The 23,795-nt window shown below is 33.4% G+C and overlaps 1 protein-coding gene across 2 annotated transcripts; it reads right to left on the bottom strand.

The window, feature by feature from the left end:
• Positions 1-1,552: 1,552 nt before the first annotated feature.
• MS3_00007841 (uncharacterized protein) lies at positions 1,553-23,121 on the bottom strand. 2 transcript variants are annotated; one of them, XM_012936884.3, is made up of 8 exons: positions 22,934-23,121; positions 20,221-20,300; positions 19,972-20,182; positions 18,579-18,664; positions 16,695-16,832; positions 10,996-11,228; positions 7,378-7,451; positions 1,553-2,528 (listed from the first exon to the last, which is right to left on the bottom strand). In XM_012936884.3, exons 2-8 carry the CDS (start codon positions 20,288-20,290, stop codon positions 2,408-2,410), a joined length of 933 nt encoding a protein of 310 aa, XP_012792338.1. In that variant the 5' UTR covers positions 20,291-20,300; positions 22,934-23,121; the 3' UTR covers positions 1,553-2,407. The 2 variants fall into 2 exon arrangements, with proteins under 2 accessions (XP_012792338.1, XP_051066749.1); XM_051216185.1 differs by having other exon boundaries at positions 10,996-16,832; positions 20,221-23,121.
• Positions 23,122-23,795: the final 674 nt, after the last annotated feature.

Here is a 23,795-nt window from a genome sequence, read left to right as displayed (position 1 = left end):
GATTTTACTATTAACTTTAAATCTTCTGTTTACTTTCTTTTAACAACTTAACATAATTTCATTCCTTCTACAAGTTTTTCCAAAGAGCATCAACTGTGTTGATCAATTTGCATAAATCTTAACCACATCTTTATTCTAAGACATTAAAATGTCTTCATGTTAACAATTCCAGTTTTAACTGAGTGAATTTCATACATAAGAACACTTATTTACAATGTAAGTGAAGTTTCTCCAATAGTCAAACTTATCGTCTGTTAATCACAAATAGGATTCAATCGACGTCACATTAATGAGGCTTCTATTCAGGCTGTCATTTGAAGATCAAAATTAGTTGCATCAGTATCTAGAGAAAATGAATTAGTCAACTGTTTATCAGAAATATGAGATATATCAGTGGAATACGTTTAAAAGAATCTGATGAAATTTTTCTTCTCATTGGATCTAAATTAATGACAAGAACTAACTGCTTTACAGTAAACTATGTTATCAACACTTTCAAATAGTAGTAGTGTAAGTAGTAACAGGACTACTCTTAGTAGAAATGATCATGCGTAATTGATATGATTCAAGAAGACATATATTTTTAAATAGGAAACACTTTAAGATGATTAAGAAACGCAGGAACTAAGGGATAACAGAGAATGAATCTACACCATTGTGTACGATTTGAGCCAAGACGCCCAATGTCCCCAACCATTGGTGTAATAATCACGTGAACTTGACATACATAAAGTGCACCTACTTACACAGCTCAGACCAAAAATAACTTCGCTCAAAATACACTTATGCCAAGAGAGACTGATCGATCGCAGTTTGGCGACCAACAACTGGGAATTACAAACATTTATTAACAATGAATTACTTACATCTGTTACTCCCTATGAAGGCATAGGCAGCCGACTAGGAATCTTCAACCTGCTTTGTTCTGGGCTCTTCTTTCCAACCGCTGAGAAGTCCTATTTATTCTTTTGATGCCTGACTATTTCCGTTGCTAAGAAAGCTAATAATATCTGCTGTTAATAAATCTGTGGTACTATTATTATTGCATTTGAAACCGATTTTCTGTCTGAATATTTCGCTAAGAATATCAACTGAAATATTCAATTCGCACACTCATTAATTGTTGTCAGTACGAATAACAGCAGTCATCAAGCTTGATCAACAATCGATAAAGCTTTTAGCCCCTAGTGTTATGCAATTAATTGCTCTAAAATTAATTAATTCGATGTAAGAGATGGTTGAAAAGAGTTTGAACTAGAAGACAATCACATTTTCCGAGAGATTTCATTCCCATTTCACTAAACATATTGCTTCAGTAAGCCGAATTTTGAAGGTAAACAAATTACCAAAGCAATCATATCATACAATAATGCAAAAACCACTGTTTGTTTAACATCACATTGATCATTACTTATCAAATGTTTAACCATACACTCAATCAGTTAGATAGTCATGATGTCTTTTGAAATTTATTCGATTAGGGTTTCGATATTGGCTCCGTGAGTATAATTGTCACTCCAATCATTTTAGTAAATTCTATTAAATTAATAACAGCACTCCCTGTCACATCATAATGACTCAGTGCAAGTAAACGAAAGTGAATACACGAAAACAATGTGAGTAAGGTATCTAACAGTAACCCTTTACATAAAACAAGTTTAAACATGAGATGTATATAGTAAACATTTATTGGGTGTAATTTGACATTGATTAGAACAGTTTATAAATAAAGATACCTATATCAATAATAATAATAATAACCATTTAGTGAATAAACAAATAAATAAATAATGACATAGATATACATATTGAAAGAGATTAAAAAACTGCAATCATATTTGATCCAAGTGCGAATAAGTTAACTCATAAAAATCGATATCATCAAACTGGTAGAAGTTTTCAATAGTGAACAATAGATTGTTTTTTCTTTTCAAAAGAAAAGAAAATTCATTGAGAAAAGGAATAAATCAAACAAGAAAAAAAATGGAAAGGAAGAGTAAAGTTTGTTTCTTATATAAAAAAAACATGCAATAATCGATTGTAGATAAACAGAAATAAATTCGACAATCTATGTATTTCGAAAGAATAATAACATATCACCGATTTTTGTATGAATTATTGCACAACCAAAGAAGATTAGCACAACCATATGAGGAATATATAAATAAAGCTTGGAATGATTTATCTAAATATGTGTATGGATAAATACATAGATAAGTAATTGGATAGAACAAGTGTATTCATCTTCTCCATCTACTTCTTTATTCAAATATTTTTTTATCAGATTCAAATGTAAATAAAAAGTGAATGGACTATTGTGCTTTAAAATTACTATTTCCTATATATATATATGAGAAGAATTTCATCACAACCAAGAATAGTATAAATGCATAAATATGAAAATATTTTAAGATTTCTTTGTGTCCCATACTTTGTGAAAACTCTCCATAAATGAATCGTAAATCATGAAACTGATACAAACATCTAAACAGACACGACCTAGTCTAGGTACAGTACCTTTATAGAAACTGTAAACAGAAAAAAATATAAGTATGCAATAAGAAAATGTATATTAAGAGAGAATACAAAGAAATAAACTAAAATGTAAGAAATACTTGTCGTTCACTTCAAAATTTTATTAAACATGCATGAAAATAACAAAATTGTTACAATTAATTCATCTATTAATGATAAATAATGAGTTGGAACCGGTTAAGTACATGTTCCCGTAAAGACATACTCGTTTTTATATCATGATTATAATTAATATTACAGAGGTTTTTTCTCGATATAATACATACATATAAAGTGGAAGGACAATATGCACAGGTCTATTCAAATATTCTTTGAGATATCTGGGATTTTAAACATTCACACTGAAATCCTCTTATTTTAAGTTACACAAATGTTAGTCAATATTTAGACGAATAGTTTGACAGAAATCGAGCACCGAGTACATGGAAAACAGCATTTGCGCAAAATTAAATTTGAAATAATTTCAATGATCGCCATGTAAAGGATTCCAACGTTTCATTCAGAAATCTTGTCTGAACGTCTTCAGTGTAACAGTTAAAATCAAAATTATGAAAGAATATTTAACGCTTAAATATAGAATCAAATCTACACTAACTGCTTATCCAGTCATATTTAGAAACTGGCTTTAGTGATTACGATAAAATAAGTATTTTGAAGCGAAAAAATACTTCAGAAAGGGTTTGGCACGAACAGAGAAAGACTGACAGCAGAAGCACTGTATAATCAGAATATCTTGAACAGGAGAGATGGTATCCAAGTAGTCCCACTGTTGACAAATTATCATTCATAAGTAACTGGATCGTATGTATATCCACCCTGTTTATGTCACATCCAGCACAGTTCCGACCAAAATTAATTTGAATATTTGAAAATCACACCTATGTATTTGATGATAATAAATATAATTTCGTTATATCCCAATGGGCATAAAAATTGTATTTCTGGTGTTTCGTGACTTAATGTAAGCCACTTCATTAGAGCAAATAAATAGCTGAATTCGGTTATTTATTTGCACTGAAGAAATGGTTTACATCAGAAATACAATTTTTCTATCCATTGGGATATAACAAAGATATATTTATTATAAACTTTTTACCCAATGCTCAATTTATTTGTAATTATCAAGTCTAACCTTGGCATTGATATCTATGTATTTGATAATTTCCATTTTGCATACACATCGAAGTATTGGGAACATTTTCAATATGCACTTTTATTATTACTTTTAATAAACAAATGATTAGAATTAGTTCACCGGATATTAACTATTATTAGTCCAAAGTTACACAAACATTTATTTTCACATTGTGAACTTTTCACATGATTCAAATCTCACTGACTCATGCTGTCTTATTTACTAATGTTGACCTTTGAATATGATTAAATAAACAATTAGTGTAGATTTGATTCTATATTTAAGCGTTAAATATTCTTTCATAATTTTGATTTTGTCTGTTACACTGAAGAAGTTCAGACAAGATTTCTGAACGAAATGTTGGAATTACTATTTCAAATTTAGTTTTACATAAATATTGTTATATCCGAGCGAAGATTAAATCACGAGTAACTTCTGAGATATATTAATTGACTAATATTATCTATACATTCTTGTGGTATAACTATTCAATAATTAGATTATGTATATTTATATTCCTCTTATTATAAGCTTTATTTTGACCTATAATTTATTATTGTACGATTTATTGTTCTTAATCTATGTTCAGTTGATTGACTACTACCTCCCACGTTCACATTCACTTTTTGGCTTTATCATGTACAAATGTTATTTCCTATTCTATATGGCGTTGCGATATGTTTGTTTGATATATAAACCCAGTATGTCTACAGTGTGCACGTAACTTATTCAGAGGTGATTCAAAATAAGAGTAAAACAGGGATAATTGATCAAAATGGTAGATGGAAGTAGTTAATAGAAAATCCTGAGCCCAGGTTTCGTTTTATTTGACATTCGTCAGCAACGTGTACCAGTTCCCTGAAAATCATAGTTACACTTTGCTGACAACTGCCAAATAACACGAAGCCTAGGTCCAGGGTTTCCTATAGACTACCTTCAGTGACCATTTTACATTTCAACAAAGTGCACGCGATGTCGGGTCAATTAGGCTAACGGCCATATTTCAATATGATCGATAGCATTCGATCAGCACGAACAAGAACTTGATATGCGTGACATTGGTCATTACTCAGTGATTCATCAACTGTAAATAATTAATGGTAAATTTGGAACAATAGGACTATAGCAATTCTCCTACAATCGATTTCGATTATAATTAAATTTTGTTCAGCCGTTTTATTAACTTGCTTGACAGACAGTGGTATTCGAACAGTAATAGTTAGTAATTTTCTTTGTACTATTATAATCACTTACGCTTGTTTTCCGTCATAGAGGAGTATAGGTCGCTCGCCAGCAGGATTCAACATCTTCCGGAGTTTCGCCATCGAGTGTGTATGTTAAGACCTACTGATGCAGAGGCTGCTGCTACACTAGTTGTCTTCATCTGAATTTGTTAGTGTGTATGGGATAGGAGGGTTAAGTCATCTGCGAAGTTCAAATCTTCTAACTGAATTCGAGCTGTCCAATGTATTCCATACTTTCCCTCGGATGTCGAGGTCTTCGTAATCCAGTCGACCAATAAGAGAGGGAGAAGAGGAAAGAGTAGGCAGTCTTGACTAAATCTTCTCCTTACTTGGAATGTATCTGCCGGCTGTCCTCCACGCACGACTTTGCACTGTAGTCCGTCGTATGAATTCCGTATGGTGTTGACGATTTTCTTAGGTACCCCAGTTTCAAAGAAGTTTCCATAATGTTCTCCTATCCACACTGTCAAATGCTTCCTCATAATCAAGGGAGTTGAAGTATAGTGAAGATTCAGTGGTGTTGGTCTATTCAACATTTCCTTGAAGTGTTCCACCCATCTATTCCTCTGTCCTTGAAGTTCAGTGATTGGCTTGCCTTCTTTGTCCTTGATCGGTCTCTCTGGTTTATTATATTTCCCTGCCAGTTTCTTTGTTGGTTGTTTCATATTTCCTTCTCTTACAGATTTTTCCGCTGTCATTGTTAAGTCTTCAACGCATTTCTGCTTGTCAGCTCTACTAATCTTCTTCGCTTGCTTGTTTACTTCTGCGTATTCAGATTGTGCCTTGACATTCTCTGCTCTTGTTCGGCTGTTATTAGTTGTTGTCTTCTTGTTCTTCCTTTCTTGAATCTTGCTCAGGGTTTCGATAGAGATCCATTTTTTATGATGATGTTTCTTGCGGTCAAGCACCTCCTGACACCTTGACCTTAGAGCTTCTTTGATCCCCTTCCAGCTGTCTTTCATGGTTATTTTTTAATCTTTCAGTAGATCCTGTAAGGCTAGAATCTGTTGATGAGAGTTATCTTGAATTCATTGAGTTTGTCAGTATCTCAAAGGGAGGCTGCGTTAAATATTCGTAATTCTGTTTATCTAATTGTCCAGTGCTTCTATAGCATCAGTTTTATCTTGGCCCCAGTCAGATGCTTATCTGAACCTATATCTTCCTCTCTTGGTTCTAATGTCTTCCAATGACATAAATCTATTACTGGTGCAAATACGATCTATCTGGTTCTCCGTGGTGTGGTCCGGTGAGATTCATACAGCTTTGTGTATGCGTTTGTGTGGGAATATTAAGTCGCCTATAACCAATTAGTTGAATACACATATATTTGCAAATCTGTCACCAATTTCATATCTTTCTCCCAGTCAGTCCATGTCGTCCCATGATATCTTCATAACCGTTGTCCATTCAGACTTTGGCGTTTAGATCTCCCATCAGAATTGCCAGGTCCCTTGCTAGGGATTTCGCTATGTTAGATTGCAGGCTTTTATAGAACTGATCTTCATCGTCGTCGTTGCTATCAGTGGTGGGCATATAACATCGGATAACATTTATTGTGATTCCCTCCTTCTTTGTTTTGAAGGATGCTTTAATGACCCTGCATCTATGAGGTTCCCATCATATGTGCATGTTTGGACAGTATAAGAGCAACTCCCTGAGTGTGAAGAGCATTCTCCTCTTCGTGAACGGAGTACAGTAGAATTTATCCTGTGCTTAACCTTTGCTGTCCAGTTTGGGTCCAGTGGGTTTTGCTGATTCCTAGCACCGCCAAGTTGTATCCCCTCATTTCTATCGCTATTTGACTTGTCCTCCCGGTCACTCACACTGTCAGGACATTCCAAGTACCTATAAAAATTGTTGCTATAGTTGCTAGAACGGGAATCAGTCTCATGAACTCTGAGGAATCTCGGATTTCATCATGAGGCGTCATAATTATTCCTTCAGCAAGTTTATTACGAATAAAACATTTGATTGGAAGTCAACTCGATGTAACCAATAAGCCAATTGACCGCGATTGGAAATAGAAGTGTCATTTCAGATAGCGACGGGTTTCATCTTGTCAGACGATTACAATAATTACAATAAATATATAACTAATCTTCAGTAGTTGAATTCATGGGTCGATTTAAGCTAAACCACCATTGAAAACCTGGAAGCACTGGACGGCCGATTCGTCTCAGTATGGAACTCCTCTGCAGTGCGCATGCACGGTCGCACATTCGGGACTCTATTCCAAAACCTTCAAGACTCGCACACAAATGCTTGACCTCTAGACCACTGAGCCGGCATCCCATATTATTAATGTCTAACTTCAATCGATCCGTGATCTTGTGCAACCATTCATTCATTGTCTGAGGTAGATACCTGTTTCTAATCGTCCAGTCATTTAGCTCTTGTTCGCTCGAATATTGTCAGATAAAATTATTTTAAATTGAAATACCCGTTATCAATAAATAAACTTACGCAAAAAAGCCTTCTTCAGTCCATATTTTCCAAGCGCAATGAAGTGTATTTTTATACTTATGTGCATCAAGGCCCTACGTAAAAAAAACCAGGAATTTTGGTAATTAAGCTATTTTGGACTGAATTAAATGGGAACAACAATAACATATTTCAATGTTAATTATTCAGAAAAGTTTTACTTCTTAAACATACTTTTAATTCAAAGAAAGAAAACGCTCGTGTGATATTTTGTAAACATAAAATACTTGAAGTAAATAAAAGATATTCGACTGCCTATGGAAGGTTAAGTATTCTGAAGAGCAGTTACCGCTGTATTAATTTACATATGAAGGACATGATCTTTAGAATCAATTACCATGAGCAAGTAACTCGTACTAGACAATAAACGCTTTGAAGCAGTAGTTTTCTAATGTATAGTCACCATAACCTAAAGTAACATGGCAAATAACATGGGTTTGTGAATTCACTAACAGTTTATCTCAAGAAGATGCAGAATCTGGGGTTGAGGTAAATCCATACAACTTCAATCAGTGGTTGGAGACTTGAGACGATATTTTTCAAAATAAGTGTCAATGGAGCAGATGACCTATTACACAAATATCATCGCCCTCAATATTTTCCTTCATGTTATAAGGTGATAATTATTACTCCTTGAACTGAGACCTATTTTTACCTGGTCCTAAGCTATTTGTCCTTTCTGAAGTTTGATAAATTAGAGAACAACTGACGAATAATCAGGAAGAAGTAACTTGGTGACATTTTTGTCATTTTTAAGCAAGATATTTGAAAATGTACACAGCATATCGGATTGCATTGAGCCAAGAGATGGGATCTGTTGACTGCAAGCTAGCGTTTTTCAACCGTCTGATTGAAAAAAGGTCTAATTAAACGATAAAAACTATCGTTTTCTGGAAATCAACAAATTTTTAGATATAATTAGGCTAACAATGAGGACATATTTGTTCTACGAAGGTTATAGATGTGAAAATCTTAAATAACAGTTGTAATCTCATTAACGACAGGGAAGGTCAACAGATTGGAATTAAGAAAATTCTAAATAAACAAAAGACTTTATTTCTTGGTCAGTAGTACGATATGATGAGGTCTAGTTAAAGACAAAGGTAGGTTATTAAAAGAAGAGCAACAGGATGTTGTATATGAAATTAAATATCATGCGGTAGAAACATCTGAACGACTGAATATGAGATTGAAGAAACACAACAATGTTTGAAATAGGTTTCGAAGTCGTCGGTTGATCTCAAGAAACTTAACAGTAAATCCATAATTGCGCAATATTTATCAGAAACAGACAACAAAATCAACTTCAAGAGGATTAAAGTTCTTCAGAAAGGGTTTGGTATCCACAAATAAAAGACTGACAAAAGAAGCGCTGTATATATTGAGTAATAGGGACATCTTGAACAAAAATGATGGAACGCAACTAGCTACGTCTTGGCAACCGCATATCAGAAAGTAATTTGGACTTTATCTATACAACCCTGTTTGTATCACACATAGCTTTGTTTTATAAAAAGTTAATTCTAATCATATGTGAAAATCATATTTGAAATAATCTCAGCGACTGAAATTTAAATAATCCCAACGTTTCGTCCAGCTAACTTGTCCGGACTTCTTCAGAGCAATAGTCAAAATCAAAATCATCAAATGAATATACAGTCTTTTAACAACCAAATCAGATTAAATGCAAATTATGTTAATCCAATCATATTTGGATGTTGATTTTAGTAAATAGGATAACATGAGTCAGAAGCGCTGTATATATTGGCGAACAAGAACAGGCTGAACCGAAAGGATGGTATTCAACTAGCGACTACTTGGCGAATATTCGTTGACAAATAATTGAACCCTTTCTTTATTCAACCTGCTTATTTCACATGCATCGTTATTTAGAAATTAATATGAGTTATATTTAGCAATACAATTATATATTTGATGATTCTCATTTTTATTTGTACTTCAATGATTCAGACTTATTATCCAGAGTGATTAGGTTTCGAATTGTGTTCACATTATTATCATTACTCTTATTATTATCCTTATCTCCTCTTACCCCGTTTCCAGTCTAGTTGACCTTTTATTTTTATATATAAATGCTCTTAACAAGTATATGTGTGATCAGATTGTTCGAAATGCGCTAATATATCACATAGTTCTGATAATCTTCGTCTTCTAATTACATTATCGAGATTCAGAAACAATTTTTCAACCTTCAACTTGTACTTTTATTTTCCTTCATATAAAAACATATTAACAACGAATACCATTCAGTAATATCTCAATCTTACATGTACATACACACACAATTAGTTCAGTCACATCGTAAACTTTTCACATGTCTCGCATTTAACTGACGAAACGGTGGAATTTCAATCGCTAAGATTGTTTCAAATATAATTTCCACATTTAATAACTTTTAATGGATAAAATGATTAAAGTGTCTTTGGCAGAAAACAGAAACTGCTTATAATAATGAAATCATTAATAAAATACAATTAAACCGATATATACTTTCATCCATTTCCAATTTTCACAGCTTACTAACTAATATTTTCCCACTTAACGGCACAGACAAATAAATATGTTAAGATTAGATTCTAGAATAGACATGTCTGCAAACATTACATGCTTTCTTTATAATTTTAACTTTCATAATTACCCGGAAGAAATCCAGACAAGAATGGTAGACGAAACGTAGGAACTATCATTATTTTTACCGATGATTTCATTCTATTTTAAACAGTTATATGAACGAAGAATGTTCTTTTCAGTAATTTCTCATCAGGTCTTACAACTATGAATCCAAATTAATAATCCATAAAATTGGCCAGTTTTAAGGTAGAGTACATCATTTAAAATTGTAATATATGAATCAAAAGTTGTTGTTTGTCAAATAAAATAAAATAAAATCGTTAATGTTAGGATGACTAATACGAAGTGGATGGTGGATGCGCATTACTGAGGAGTCTGATACTAGGAAGAAACGGCCGTCCAGTGCTTCCAGGTTTTCCATGGATTATTAATTTGGATATATAATTGTTTTAATATGATTGGAATTGTTAATCTTTTATTCATGTTTCAACAGTCCGCTGCTATTTTGGTTTATTTTAGTGTTGCAAAAGCGTTTTAATCTCAAAGTCTTCACTAGAAAATTGGACTAAAACTGTCTAGACTGGATCATGCATACCAATAAGTCTATTATGCATTTTGAGGGAGAAAACTGGAGTTTTGACAATGGAGAGACAGACGTTATACATGACGACAAAAATTAGGAGTTGAATTTGTAATAGTGTGTTTGATAGTATACTGTAGTCGTGTTAGACAGTTGGTAACGATTAGTAGGAAACTCTCGAAGCCAACCTTTGTGTTAGTTATCTAACGGTAAGTATAGATATGGATACGCTTGATCTAGAGTATAGATCAAACTTACTACGATGTGGCTGACAAGATAATTTTCAACAATCTGATGTTGTAAGCGTAGACCACGATATCGGCATACTTAACCAAGTGGCTATTATGGGAGCGTGATCTACAAATCATGATCAGCACTGAATATTAGTTGATTGTGGCTGATAAATATTGTGATAAAAGTACACTTACTTGCATTCGAGTTTTGACAACATCCAGAGGTGTGTTTCCATAGACGGATGCTGCACCAGCAATAATCCCAAATAATCCAGTTAGTAATTTTGGGACAGGTAGTCCAGTAGTTTTGTCACCTCGATACTGTCGATAACCATCCTTCAAAGTTTCCATTACAAAAAAACGAATGGCTTGATTACTTCCTTGTTTCAGAATTGTCGGTGTTACACCTTTGTACATACCAGTAATCCCTACAACATGAAAAGAAAACTAATGAAGATTTGATCATTTACTCAGTCTCATATGACTCAACATAATTTCTTGAAATTTAAACGGAAAACAGAACTGATTAAGCCGGCACTGATGCCGGCTCAGCGGTCTAATGGTTAAGCGCTCGCGCGCGAAACTGATGGGTCCTGGGTTCGAATCTCGCGGGGGGCGTGATCGTGGATGAGCACTGCTGAGGAGCCCCATACTGGGACGAAACGGTCATCCAGTGCTTCTAGGTTTTCCATGATGGTCTAGCTTCAATTGACTCATGATTTCAACTATTGAAATAATAATCTACTGACAATGATGGAACAAATATTTATAAAATTATTAGAATGACTAATGCACTGAAACTAATAATTTCTTTGACTATCTTTGCTCACAATCCTAATTGAGTGGAAACACTGATCGATTTTCTAAATACATCGTACAAATGGAGCCATGAGTTATGTATCAGATAATAAACAATGAGGTAAATGATGTTCACAAAACGGCTAGTTTATGTTGGATGTTTGCCTACTGTATTACCCACCATGATCAGTACAGGTGCATTAAGAAACGACGATATGAATTCAATAAATATGTATCACTTATAGACTAGACCATATTGAAGGTATTAATAAGATAATCAGGAGAGTTATGAAATTTCAAATTGATTGATCAGCTTACATTCAAACATGAAAGCAACTCCATACACATGGAAAGAAAGACATGTCTGTGAGTATTCTCGAGAATGTTTCATGGAATCTACATCTCTGGCACTAAACTCACAAAGTAGTGGGATAGCCTATCAGATGTTGGATACAGCATCAAGATTAGAAGTTATGTAGAGGCAAAAAAACTTTCTTTGTGTTATATCCCGATAAGAATAATGAATGGTAATTTTTAGGATGCATTTATGGACCAGTACTATGAGTATATTTTTATCGTGTAATTGTTATGTAACTAAACTGATCATATTCATGTCCTTCTTATTATGAGTTTTATTTTGACCTATGAACTATTCTTGTACGATTTACCATTCTTGGATTATTCCCTGTCTGTTAATCACTACCTCCCTCATTCACAGCCAATTTTGGCCAAATATTGTACAAATGTTATTTTTTATTTTATGCCACGTTGTGGTCTGTTTGATTGGTATATAAACCCCGTATGTTTAAAATAAATGATTCATATTGCAGAGATTGATGTTCTGGACTTAACTGGCTGGGCTAGACAGGAAGTGAGACCAATCAGGACTCTAGGCTGCTCGCATGTGTTTTATGCGTCACTGGTTGGATCGATAACTCGCTGCTCTCTGATTGGCGGTATCGTTGCGCTAATCCAATATACAGGGTACACAGGTTCACAAGTTACAACACTGCTTCATTTAGCTTGCCTTATTGACTCAACGCGTGCATTACTGTACTTTAATATTCAATAATTTTCAATTCTTCGTTTGACCTGTAGATAGTTGTCACATATCTTATTATAATTCATTGGTCGATGTGTCAATTGGTAGGTAGAAGGTCATCTGTTCTAATGGTAATATAGCTGAACTGATCAGTAATCGGATTAGAGAAAGAGAGCGAGAGGTCATACAACTGCTTTCCTGTCATTACGGCTCGATCTTAAAACATCCAATACAACCCAAGTAATCTGTTTTTCTGATATAATAATGATACAATGGGTTTCAAAACATACCTTTCTTTTATTTACTTAACATGGAACGTTAATTAGACAAATGTGAAAACATAACATGACAACACTTCCATTATATTGCCAGTCTTTGGAAAATTAAACACGATATTAAAAAATAACGGTAAATTTGTTTTCTCACTTATGTCACAGATTAGGGTATATTTCTTCTACTGTAATATAATTCTCACAAAATCACCAAAAAATATAAGTAAAGTTTCAATTGATTTCTCGGTAGAAAAAAAACTTGTCAATTACGTATTCACGGAATGTGATATGACTTTTAATGGAGCAATTTATTACCGCGACATTTACAAACTTCGTCATTCATACGTTTCAAGAAAACATCTACTTAATATGCTTCTTCAACCTTTGTTATAGATCGGTTGATCGAGAAAGACTATTTAACTCAGTTGTTTAGTAAGTAGGTGTGGTTCATTATTGTCGGCACTTAAAGTTTGGTCGGTATATTGTAAGTCCGAAGATTATGTGATTTACTTTTCTATAAACAACATGGCAATGAGTCTAAATAAAATTGCTTACGACTTGTACCTTATAACTAAGTTTTGAATATTTCATTCATACCTAAAATTTAAGTTTAATTAAAGCAAATTAGTCCAACAATTTAATGTTTTTGAATGTACACAGAATCACTAAGGTCAATGTGTATATGGTAGATGAAAGTAAGTAAACCGCTAAGCAAACTTAAATTCCAATAGAATTCCTATATCACTAGAATTCTGCATGTTTAGTATGATTTAAGCAATCATAGCAATCGCAACAGGTGATAGAAGAGTATTATAAACTAATATGAAAATGAATAAATTGGAAACGTGAAAAATTCTAACTAAATAAATGTAATCAAACGATATTGTGTCACTGAAATCATGAATTGATCTAGGTCAGACCATCATTAAAAACTTGGGAGAACTGGACGGTCGTTATGTCCCAGTATGAGACTCCTCACAAGTGCGATTTTAGGACAAGGAATCGAACCCTTAACTTCTAAACAACTGAACCAAGAGCCAACAGTATAAAAGTTTAACTTGCATCAATCCACGACATTGCGCAACAAATTTTCATTGTCTTCAGTGCGTAACGCCCTGACACCCAATGCGGTTGAACCCCACTGGTTACGGCTTCTGACTAGAACTCAATCGGACCCTCATTGGGCTTACTTATATGCACCAATCGGGGCACTCTGTGGATCAATGGTAACAATGGAAAAGGACTACACAATTAATCCTAGTAAGTCAAAGCTGCAAAAAATGAATTCATTGGAAATGACGTAATAAGAATTCGTGAATATTTAGCTGACATACGTAGATAGTAAAGAAGAGAAAGGGTAGAAGGAATGAGTTATAACGTCTATCGAATTCTCATCCTCCCAAAGAAGGAATAAAAATGCTACAAATTTCTTAAGAACACAAGGACTAAAAAGGTTTGCTTGAAAAAGTATTGCTTCCACTAAATGCAAAAGACGAGAACAAATTATATCCAGAAAATTTGAAAGGAAACATTAAATAACTCTTGCTTCTATCTACCAAATGACCACGATGAACTACATGTGATTAAAAGGAGTTGTATAATGATTTCTAAAGTTATTCTTAAGCCGTACAAAGACTAGGGAACCTTTTGAGACTTGATAAATCAAGTCAATCTGTAGTCCATAAACATACCGAATTCGATTCAATTTATCAGTGAATCAGAAAAGTCGTGGACAACTATCAGGTCGAAAAAGGTAACAACCAAAACAAATATGGAAACGATAACAGGACAAGTATCAAAAACAAATAAACATCAACTGAACAGGTTGCCAGTAATATGTGCAGAAATTCGAATGCATCGCTTCAATCTGAAGTTCATATTGATGATATTTCCCAGAAGCTAGGTGTTCGCTAACTCATAGGTTAAGTTGTACATCTAAACGACCGATTCACCTTTATGCACATGAGCAGCTGAAGTGGTAAAACTATGTGAATTATCTTTTATTTGAGGAACTATCACTCGTCAACTAGAAAATGATAAACAAGTATAAGCTGCATTAAAAGGACTTTTCAATGATCTAGTTACTCTGTCACGTTGAACACCTCCAGTCACACCTCCGTTAAACTGTAACCTATACCAGAGACGTTTTATACGATCAGTTCGTGTTTCAACTTTCATGCTCATCATACACGAATATTTCTTAAGAAAGGAAACACTAAACACATCCTATTTCAATCAAAATACTGTGTATAAACCCTATTTTTGTCTACATTATCGATATATTTACGACGGTACCTACCGCCTTACTGTTAGTTTACATTGTTTACCTATTATTATTTATATAATCCCTTTCCATTATTATCATTGACCGACAGATTACCTAGACTGGTTTAATTTTTTTCATATGCGCATATAAATTTTACCATATATTACAGTAAAGCTTAATGAATATCTGATCAATAACAATATTATTCTACTTTACATTCTGTGAATTTCAAATATTTCCGGACCAATGTTTACATAAGATTATAATAACAGAGTTGATTTGTACATTATATCTCATCTACATAAAAATACTTGATAATTTCATAAGTTTAATACTGTCATTTTTACACTTTAGTAACAAAAATTACCTCGTTGTTATGATTTTCAATCGTCTAAACAGTACACAAAGAAATATTCACTTCACATTTTACACGATATAGTGTAGTGATCAGTTGATTCTTAGATTCTGCGCGAAATCCATTACCTCATTTTTCAGCCCTGGTCGGCATGTCTCTATACAATACTTTTATACCAAATAGTAAACTCAAAGAAAATCCAGTATCGCGCAGTCGAGTGTGCACAAAGATTCATTTTATGACTAAACAATCATTTACAACAAGTATTTTGAGGCGAGCAAATATGCATACAATTTTGTCGATAATTCAACACCTGAGTTCCTAACAAGAGGATTCCAATTCTATACTATCTAAAGTCCTTACTATATTTTCAGGATTTCATACAGTTAATAAGTTTTCAAGATAACTGACGCATAACAATTATAGTTATAAAACTTAAAAAAATGGATGACGAAGAAAAGTAAATCATAATCATACAGTGAAACCAATTCCTCAGACCATCCTCATATCCTTTACCACATAGAACTAACTGATAGCCTTCATCATGATAGCGTTCAACTGTGAAAGAATACAGCAGATTACGTATCTCGGATAGTAACTTTAAACGACACAGTCGTATTTGTTTAGATCCGAAGGAAGTGAAAACTTTAGGAATTCAAAGAACGTAAAGGGTCTTGAGAAATGATAATATTTTAGTCAGTTGGTGGTCAGCAGGCGAATAAATACTGAAAAATACCGTGATTTCAAGTGAAATTTCTAATTTATTTAAGCCCATTAGATCACATCCCAGCCCTGCTATTTTAGCAGATCTAAGATGTAATCTTACCGCATTTTACCTGTAGCTGACATGAAGAAATGATTTTTAAACCATATGTGACATTATAATTGCTTAGTTAGCTTTATAGTTGTGTTGACAAAATGACGCCACTTTAGAGCTAGAAGCTAGTTCCTACGAAACTACGAAGTTGTGATCTGCCTACAGATTACGACTTCCACGTCGATTATTAGTCAACTTGGGAACAAAGAATGCTGACCTTTCAGGCTTCCCGGTAGAGCTTTAGTGTAAATTAGTTTGAAACAACCACTGAACTACTTCATTTTTTACAAAATTATTGTTTCAATGAATACGTAATATTTAACACTAACAGCTTTCGCTCCTACCATGTTCTTTGACGATACAGCCACAGCCATGGAAAAAACCACGATAATGTGGATTTTTAGATGTTTGATCATTAATAAATTTCACTTTGATGGTTTCCATCGGAGTAACTACCATTATAGCTTCACAAACCCCTGCGCCTATAAGTAATAATTATGTATAAAAAAGAGTGTAAGATATGTGGTATAAATTCGGATAGCACTACAAAACCCACTTATCCAATAAAAATTTAGATTTTTACCATCATTATTTTACAATGCTGATGTTTTATTGTAAAATATTTTTGATTGAGATCCATTTATCCTCCTCACAGGTAGATCTTGGATTCTTCCCTTTAAGACATTTGGCACAATCCTATTCAGCGACTGGAAAATAAGTTTTACGGGAGTCGCATCTCTCTCATCTAAGTTATTTTACATTCATCAAATAAGTGTTTGGACAATGCTGTCACTCACTTGGTTAATCTTTAATATACCCAACTGATCTTATAATCAGGATAAATCTGGGTTAGAAGCAGATTATTCAAAAGAATTTCCACAGTCCATATTATTTCCTTAAAGATTTAACTATTAGATGTCTGTAGATTACATGACACTGTGAACAAGTTTAGTGGATAAATAAATCAGTCAAATTGTACCTCTAAATGAACTATCAGTTTATTTGTTGCTTCTCATAGTATAAAACAACAATCAAGTTATTAGGGTTCAGTAAGGAGTACATAAAAGAGCTGCGAGTCAATATGTAGATATAAATTACTGTGAACAGTGGCCACGGTTTATTTAAAGATTTACAGTATTTGTAAGATAAACAGACCGAGTTCAAAATGTAATGAAGGATAAATCTATTTTGCATCAAGAAATTTCGAACTGTGTTGTCTCACACCTGAAAATCTCCTCATATCACTTTTATGTAGGTATTTAAACAAGTTATTACTTTTATATGTTTATCCCTGGTTTAGAAACCCAACCATCACATTTCTTTCATATATTTGAACCCTAGAAAGTATGTGTATCCAGTCTTTTTATAACTGAATGGAACTAAGTTTTGGAGTTGTCATTTACACTGAAAACTATGGGTTATGGACTAGTAAATCTAATAAACTATGTTTATTCTATAGCATATATTTTCGTAACTGTTAAGTTGTTTTGAATATGTTGGTGATAAATTAAATCAATAGATTTGTGGCCGAACAAAACGGTAAGCAAAAATAAGCAATAATGAAGCAGAATAATGGCAATATCTGATACAAACTTTGAAAGAACTGTACTTCAATAACAAGTCAATCCTTGTTTTGACGAAAGCACTGAAGTGGCCTGGTAAGGCCGAAATATGAAGCAAGTTCACTCTCTCTCGAAATGCCGTCGTTTGACCACACGTTTATAGCTATCATCAAGAAGTTTATGGGAGTCCTTCAACAAGGATTCGGTTAGGAAACTGTAGCACCACAATGACTCTGTTGATAGTGATGATGAAGGATTCATGAAATGTTTTCTCGTCTAATTTCATATCAAAATACTTAGGATAACCCTATTAAGCGACAATGGCAATAAAAGCCAAATATGCAATGTTTTGGAATAATTCTATTTCAGGAGTTCATATGCAAGCTTATAGATAGTAAACATGAACAGATGAATGTAGCGGGATCTCTGACTATTGCTAGCCAAAAGACAATTAATCAAGGGTTAGCCTTTTTTTATCAAATACAGAATATACCAAATACAGATGAATAGATAAGCAACCAACCATCCTATAGATAAACATTGACATCCGTACACACACGAATATTGAAAAAGAGGATGAGAAAGAAAGAATATAGCAGTCGTCTATTGAACAGAAAATACTTCGAGTTTTTGATCAAAAAGGATTAAAATGACATTGACACTTACCTAAACCACATAAAAGTTTTCTTCCAGCTGTAAGAGTTCCATCTGGAGATAAATTATGACGTTTAAACTCTTCAAATGCTCCAAATCTAACAAACAAACGTAATAAAGTATATCATAAAACGTAGCACTCAAGACTTAATGTAAGCCACTTCTTCAGAGTAAATAAATAACTGACATTAAACTTGTGTTAACCTAATTATCGGTTATTTATGTACTCTGAAGAAGTGGCTTACATTAAGTTACAAAACGCCAGAAATACAATTTTTCTACTCATTGGAATATAATAAAAATTTTTTTTATCATGAACTCCCTACCCAACGCTCAATTTATTTGAAACTACCAAGTCCAACCTTGGTATTAATAAGTGTAACACTCAAATTGAATTTTTTTCTTAGAAGAATAGATGAAAACGTTATTTATTTTGCTATTATTATGATAAGTTATGCTTATGAAAATTAATCAATTCTAGATAACAAATTAAAGTATGGACTCATAAAAAGTAAATAAAATTGTGTATTTAGATTATTTAGGAAATAATTCTGAAATTAAACGATAAAACCGTTTAGCTTATAAGGTAACGTTGGACAAAAAAAAACACGTTAGCATGATTCATTACTATGCATCATGAAAATTTAACTAACTTTCTAGAATATGGTAAGTCTGTTAGCTCTGTATAATAAATGGATGTGAATATTCATATATGTAATCTAAATAAGTAGATAATGATTATATGAAACCATTTTGTAAGATGATGTAAATTAAGATTAGTCAAGGTTAGAAATTCAATTATTAGAAATTAGTGATACATATTTATTGTTTTGATAATCATGTTTAAATTCCACATCAATTCGATTGTTTTTTCTTCATTTCTAATTGTTAATTTCCTGTCACATCAAAATTAAGCATATTAACTTATACAGTCTATGTCTGACATCGTTTGTTTGTAGACATTTAATGCTTTCAATTTGATGTTTGACAATATCGACTGTATTTTTGTAACAGTTTTATTTTTTTGCTTGGAACGTTTTGAACACAATATCGATCTTCTAAAAGACACCTTGTTTGAAGATATATATCTTTTAAGTCGAAAACAGTTGCCCTGCATAACAGTGCCGACAAAATACTTTAGAAGAATGGACAATGAACATCGATGACAAATATAGCTCACTACAATTAGCCTATGAGATAAATCATTTTTAATAGTAAAGGACTTCCAGAAGATTATTCAATCAACTAACATTTACATGAAATAATCTATGGATTTTTGGTTAAGTGGTTGACACTGTTGGTATATCAAATGTTAATACCGAGAATATGTCACATCTTTGACCTTACGTCTCTCTTCAACTTGCTTACTTTCAACTTTAAATGCCTCATATGTTAACAGACTCACCTGACAGCCGACTTGGGAACAGAGCCATATAGGAGAACAGGTAAACCTCGATACAAACCACGAAAACCATAAGATCCTACTGTCTTCTTTACACAGTCGATGGGTCCCGAATATTGTCTGGCACTACCCATACGTTCGTCAAGTTGTAATTGTGTCTTAACATATTCAGTCGGGAAAGTGATGCAAATCTCAATTGCTCCAGTGACTCCACCTGTGATAAACTTAGCAGACTATTAAACACTCACGAACCTGCTATGGCTCCTTTTACCGTTTGTTCAATAAGAGTTGATTTGTGAGGTCCTTGACTTTCATGAACCATGCCAGAATAACTAAAAAACAATACCATACATTAAAAAACATGGTAGCTCTTTTGAAACCAAACACTTATTCAAAACAGTTTCCTATCTCAACAAAACCATCGAGGCCTGCAAAATTTCTTCATAAAGATTACATGTCTCAAGAGAGCATATATTGGAGTACTAATTATTGTCAGTAAGAGCAAGTTTCTTTGATAGCACTTGGCAGGAAGGCATTGAAGTTATGTAGGGCTCAACCACGCACCATAAGAGTTCGCTCACTAAACGTTTATTATTGCTACCAAGCAAATATCTTTTGTTTTGGAAAAGAAAAATAAATCCTAAGCAAATTTTTACGTATATTTTTTTATCGCACTACGAATATCACACATCTATGGACTTTTTTCTTAGAAACATGAAACCATATTTCGGGATCTCGTTATATTAAATATGAAAACGTTTCAAACTTATCACGTCCCGAAACGATCACGTTATATAGCAAATTCCGTGGTGTTTCCTTTTTAAATACGTTAGTTAATGACAAACCACAATGAAATATAACATTGTATAAATAGATTTCAAATCCACCCTGGGTCAATGTATGGTTACTATATGTTCAAAGTACGAGTAAAGAATGATAATTGAGGATAGCATTAGCAACTTCGGCTTGAAAAGAACAGATTAGCCAAAAAGCGCTTACTAAAGAAAAATATTTAAACTATTTATCCACTGTTCTGGAAGTTGAAGTTTTGAAATATGGAAGAGTTATGACGCCCAGACTCACCAGAAGTCACCGGTTCGATGCCTCTTCTGATAACCGGGGGAGTAATCAACATATCAGCGTGGAATGTCAGAACAATTTATTAAACTAGGAAAATCTTTCAAGTAGCCTCACAAATGAGAAGATACAGCTTACTCATACCTAGTCTTCTTTGAGACTATGGAATAACTGAAAAAGGACATATACGAAGGACTGAACTACAAAGTTGTGGATATAGGGCAGCTCATAGATGCGTTTGAAGTGAAGAGTAGGGTCTTAAAAAGCTATTTACTTTCACATTTTCTAATACTGCTAGAGACTAATTGGATTATGAGGAACTTAATAACTTGGGAGAAGCATGCAATACTATGTTCACCTTGGACGCAGATGATAATAGTCAGTAAAGTGACTGCTTCTAAGGCAGTATTCTTCAGTATTCACGAGCACAAAGATAAGATCCTGAAGTAAAACTCTGTGAACAAGAACCGAATCTCACTTTAATGGCGAGACTCCAGAACAGATGAAAGCCTTTCAGTACTTGAATAACACTAATAAGCAAAGAGGATTTGATGTAGATGTCAAGGCATGAATCGAAGAAACAGTGGCAACATTCCTAGGATTGTAAAACGTTCGGAAATCAAAATAACTGTCACTTAAGAAGAAATTCAGAATTCTCATCACAAACGTTAAGGACGTCCTACGAGGCCGAAACCTAGGTAACTACCACAACCATCACCATAAGGGTGAGTATATATATGAACATCCACCTACGAAACATACATTAGACCCAGTGTTCAGAAGACATCAGCAACCCAGCTGCAATTTCAAAAAATAGTTAGGAAAAGATCATGGAGCGTGATAGGATAAGTCTTTTGAAAACCGCCGAAACACACTAAAGACCAAGCCCTGACCTGGAATCTGCATGGCTTAGGGGAAGAAACGGACAACAAAATACACGGTATCGGGAATTAGAGAAAGACGACCTGGCAAAAACTGGAAGGGAAAGCTCATGATGATAGGGAAGTTTGGATATCCTTAGTCAAGAGCAAATACCCCATGAGAAATACAAGGTTTAGGTTATAATAATAATGACTAGGCTTAGGTACTTTACAAAAACCACGTACAAAAAGCGTTCACTTATGATTACTCATATATTAATCAGGAAATTCAATTATATGAGTCTTTAGGATATTTATGATGAAGCTAATATCAAAACACCTGAAATATTTGTAAAAACAATCATGAATATACAATAAATACTTCATTCAAAATTGAACTTAGTTTGTATTATTTGAAGAACATGTTTAACACTCTTAAAGGTGCAGGCAAAACTCCAATAACTTTAAATGATTTTCAATAAATTATAAAGTCAAAAGACGGTTGATACAAGGCATTAAGAATCAGATGAAAATTTACAAAATATTGATCCCAGCAGCAATAAGGGATCATATTCACATAAAACATCCAAAAAACAAAGCTTCAAACTGCGAGGTCAGAAAACATACTTTTTTAAAAACAGCGACGTAGATGTTTAAAATATAAAAATATATTCCTAGATCACAGAAATCACTAAGAACACGCTCATAATAAGCGAAAACCTAGTGATCACTAGTTATCTGAATTCCCAAGCTTAATCTCAAATCATCAAGTAAACAATCAGCTGAGGAGAAAACCAGAGAGCAAGATTTTTTTAGGATAATATGTGGTGCAGATAGTAGTGTAAAAAGTCTATTGTATCAAAATAAATACCATCACTAAATAAGGTGATAAAACCACGAGTCCCTTACATTAGGAGATAAAAGTACTTAAAACCTAATGAAAATCTAAGGTATTTCAGTGTCACTTTCCTATCGTTCGAGGATTACATGTAATTTATTCCCATCTAGAATAGTTTTTGAAGACGTACATTCAAATTAGTAATAGATCATATACTTCCTAAGACACACAATATCATCATTTAAAATTCAAAAGCATTTTGATTTATCTTAGTGACAGTAATGTACGAGAAAGCTTGAGAAGAATGTCTTTCGGTGTAAAAGCTTTAACTGCCACCACGACCTTGAGCTCAAATCGTTATAAAGATGAAAGTACAGCTAAAGTATTACGAAGTAACAAAATATATAACATCCAATATTAATATGTCAAGTGCATTTAAACCAAATGATTATTTTTGAATTATGTGTTCTTGGGCAATTTCGAACTAAAGTATCCTTCAGTCTCTGACGAAAATGATATGGGCACTAGATTGCTAAGACCAGAGACAGATTACTAAGTGCTTTGCTACTCTGAAATGCAAAAGGGCACTAACTGACATTTTAGTATATGGAATTTTGAAAACCCAGCAACTAAGAATCCTGAGAGTTTTTAAAAAGATACTTGCTGGTTATTTTGCAACACTAGCGAATAATACGATTGCTCCATGAGGTTCATCCATGTAATATACACTTCGATATCCTTCAGTGCTCTCCGATCGAAACTTTTGTCAATCCTTAAACCTTTGTAGGATGGTAAGGCTCTAATCCACAGTCAAGTTCACTGCCTAACCGTAGTATTATCATAAATGATTTTCTTCCAGTTTAATGTTTCACTAATGTCTGTATTGAAAATGATTTCAATGTGATCACAGCCATATATATTATTATATGAGAATGAATGACCTAATCTATAAGATAGCTACCCGACAACAGGTTATGAAAATGGATGGACAAGAGTTTCGATTAAGAAAAAAGTCTTAAATAGCATTGAATGATCTTTAGTAACCTTATATT

Source organism: Schistosoma haematobium, chromosome 4 (assembly GCF_000699445.3).
Source record: "Schistosoma haematobium chromosome 4, whole genome shotgun sequence".
Classification (NCBI taxonomy): domain Eukaryota; kingdom Metazoa; phylum Platyhelminthes; class Trematoda; order Strigeidida; family Schistosomatidae; genus Schistosoma; species Schistosoma haematobium.
Note: the sequence above shows the minus strand (reverse complement) of the source record. Positions and strands in the feature narration are given on the sequence as shown.